General features: G+C 36.0%; 1 protein-coding gene across 1 annotated transcript; it reads right to left on the bottom strand.

The window, feature by feature from the left end:
- Positions 1 to 872: 872 nt before the first annotated feature.
- On the bottom strand, positions 873 to 2,764 carry LOC124595486 (dynein axonemal light chain 4-like). The gene is made up of 3 exons (XM_047134281.1): positions 2,696 to 2,764; positions 2,537 to 2,620; positions 873 to 1,037 (listed from the first exon to the last, which is right to left on the bottom strand). The coding sequence occupies exons 1-3, from the start codon at positions 2,762 to 2,764 to the stop codon at positions 873 to 875; spliced, it is 318 nt and encodes a 105-aa protein (XP_046990237.1).
- Positions 2,765 to 3,209: the final 445 nt, after the last annotated feature.

Raw genomic sequence — 3,209 nt, 5'->3', positions numbered from 1 at the left:
CTACTACTCTATATAACCATGCAGTATGATTCACACAACTGCACGAACATAAAAAAACTGTTTTTTTTTAGCAGTGTAATAGTGAAGCATTATCGATTTCAGTTATAGAACACAAATTTATTTTCATAAACAAATTTTTAGTAGTATCTAAACATTTGAATGGTTAACAAGTTATTTCAATTTGTTAAGTATCAGAGACGGTCATTTTTATTTGTTATAAAACACTTCTATTTTCAGACTCAATTTATCATGGTACTAATGAAGAGTTGCAGCCAGGCACTCATATTTCATGCACGAACTGCATGTGGCATCCATCAAATTGCCTACTACTTCCATGCAATCAGTGTCAGATCGTTGCTATGTGCACACTTGCAGTCTATGGAACGATCAAACACCCATGTGACGGATCGTTGTGATCCATTCCTCGTGTTGTGTAGACTCTTTAGTCCTACAATTCTCACAAGCTATTCGAAGATATTAGTGAATGGTGCAAGAGTGGTTCCATAACTAAACTGGTAAAAATTAGTTTTCATAAATGTAAAACTAAGATCACTGTAAAAAATGTTAAAATTACCAGCGTAATTTATGTGTGCTGCACTCAAGAATAAGTGTGGCAAAATATTTTATAGTTTAGAAGGGTTAGAAGGGGTTCAGGAACGAAGCACATATCGGTGGCGTCTCAGCACAAGATTTCATCTCGAACAAATTAGTACATAAAAATACTCTTTTAACGCTTCTGTAAGCTCATTTATGTATGTGCTGCAACTGTAAAACAGACTTTGTTCCACAAAGAATTTTCCTTAAACTGAAACAATTCGTTAGAAATTACAACAATCTGTTACTGGAATGTTAGTGTAGGTCCATTATTTTATTTACGAACACTTCCAAGTGACTATCCCCAGATTACCCCCATATAACATGAATAGAAGAGTTGAACACAAATAATCTATTTCAAATCCATATGCTTCACCCACAACAGCGTTCCAGGACGGTTGAAATTTCTTATCCATTGATTCCTTAATCATTCTGGCTGCGAGCTGCAAACAAAGCAGAAAAAAAGCTTGTTATATTTATTAGTATGGCACGTGTTTGCATGAATTTCAGAGGACACTGCGGCCATTGTTTAGCATGGCAGAAGAATGATACAGGCTTCTGTGTTTCAGTTAGTTGCATCTTATTAGTTGATAAGTGTTTCGTTGATCAGATTCAAGAGAAACCAGAAGATGTAGGACGTGTCAAATGAACGCAAGATAAGATACACAAATTAAAAAATTGGTTATTAGCTAATTATGGTTTATAACTGACTATTGTATTCATTTCTGTTCAAGAATAGCTCTATGATGGAGGAGATGTTAGGAAGAAATAACTTTACTGTACATATGACAACACTTCTTTGCTGTCAGACATTTTAATTTCATGTGCAGATTAAAAATAGTTAGTTGCTGTGTATTAAACTTCTTCCTGTGATAAACCTAGATTAACTAGAGCGCGAAGTGCAGAACATTTTTTTCCATCTAGTATTGTTTTTGGGAATGTCTCTGTTTACGTAGGAACTGCAGTAGATTATTGGCAGCAAATGTCATTAACGAAACATTATATGAAAAGGCTGTGGTTGACATTCTCAATTGCTTAAATAAATGCCTGCAAGATAAGTATGTGTCAACCCATAACGTAACTCTATCTTTTGCAATGAACATTTATTACTTGAGGAATTATCCCCTCATACTACACGCTGGGTAATTAACGAGTTATTGATGCTAACAACTTACTGATTTCTATGTTCCCAAAGTTGGCAGTCACTCTTAAGGCAAAAGTAGCTGAGGCTAAGCTTTTTAACATCCATGTAATATGGTTTTTAGGTTTCATCAACATGCACACCCATGAACTTCGAATTTTGTACCATGTTAATAGTATTTTTGTTGATATGATATATTGATAGATGGTGGGGTGTTTCTGAAAGTACGAAAGGATGAGCTGTTTCATTTTCAAAGTTTAAAACGACTCATTTCTGCAAAACCAGTTAAGATTAACGAAGACATTTTTTACCATTTTGCTTGTTGCTGTTTCTTTATTCTCTTTGACAGTAATTCTGACGTTGGCGGAAAGAAATATTTTATCCTCTCAATCAAATAAAATAACAAGAACAGTAATTGAGCCTTACTGTGACATCTCCTCACGCAGATGATCTTTTTGCATTATTCGAAAACCCTGGTTAGCATTATGTGTCTTGTTTCTTAAATGACAAGTTGTGAATACAATCTTTCTCAACATTTTTTGTCTATTTAAAATGTTTCATTGGTGCTTAAAAAATTACCTAAATACGTCAAGTTAGGAAACGACAAGGACAGTGGGAAAAAAACTGTGATGCGAACAACCATCATTCACATTAATATGCAAAGACCTCTGACTTATCAAGAAACGTTTGTCAAGCGATGGGTACTGCGGCAGCAAAGCTAATCCTTTTATAAAATAATCTGAATGCATAAAAACGCTGCACATACGAACCGTGGCACGAAAGTTGTGTACTGGTACTTACGAAATTGTTTGGTGCATGTTTCTCACAGGCAGTGACAATCAGATCAACTGCTTCATTTTTTATTTCTTCTGTCATGTCGCAGGTCTGGAAGAGAAATTAAGTACGATTTTTTTCCGGGAAACGAGATATATTTATGCTTCTACACCGCGATAAACTTACTTTCACAAGCGCATACGTATGTTCAACTTTCTTTGTTTCAGCTTCCTTTTTCACCTCTCCCTCTGCCATCCTTTACGAGAAGCTTGTAATGCTACAGAACACTCCTACGTGGACACTGAATATTCGTTTGCTTTTCGGCAGTTGTTTTCTAAGACTTTTGTTTAGAGTGAAGACACAATATGGTACAGATATTATTAAATCACTAAATCTGTTGAGACAGATGAAGTCTGTAGTCGTAAGGAAAAAAAAAATTGCGTAGAAATGATCTGAAACTACAGAGATGTGAAAGTGCTAGCTGTGATTTAAGACGACGATCAGCTCCCCTTCCGATAAGTACAGCGTCCGTGCCACCGCTGTCATATTATACGTTGCTGTGATCCTCATTCAGAAGACTGATTTGATGCAGTTCTCCATGCTAGTCTACTCTGTGCAAGCCGTTTTATCTCTGGATAACTATTGCAACCTACATACATTTGTAACTGCTAAGTGTACCCGTGCCTTGGTCTCCCCCTGC

Source organism: Schistocerca americana, chromosome 1 (assembly GCF_021461395.2).
Source record: "Schistocerca americana isolate TAMUIC-IGC-003095 chromosome 1, iqSchAmer2.1, whole genome shotgun sequence".
Lineage (NCBI taxonomy): Eukaryota > Metazoa > Arthropoda > Insecta > Orthoptera > Acrididae > Schistocerca > Schistocerca americana.
The sequence above is the reverse complement of the archived record's forward strand: the minus strand, read 5'-3'. Positions and strand labels throughout refer to the sequence as shown.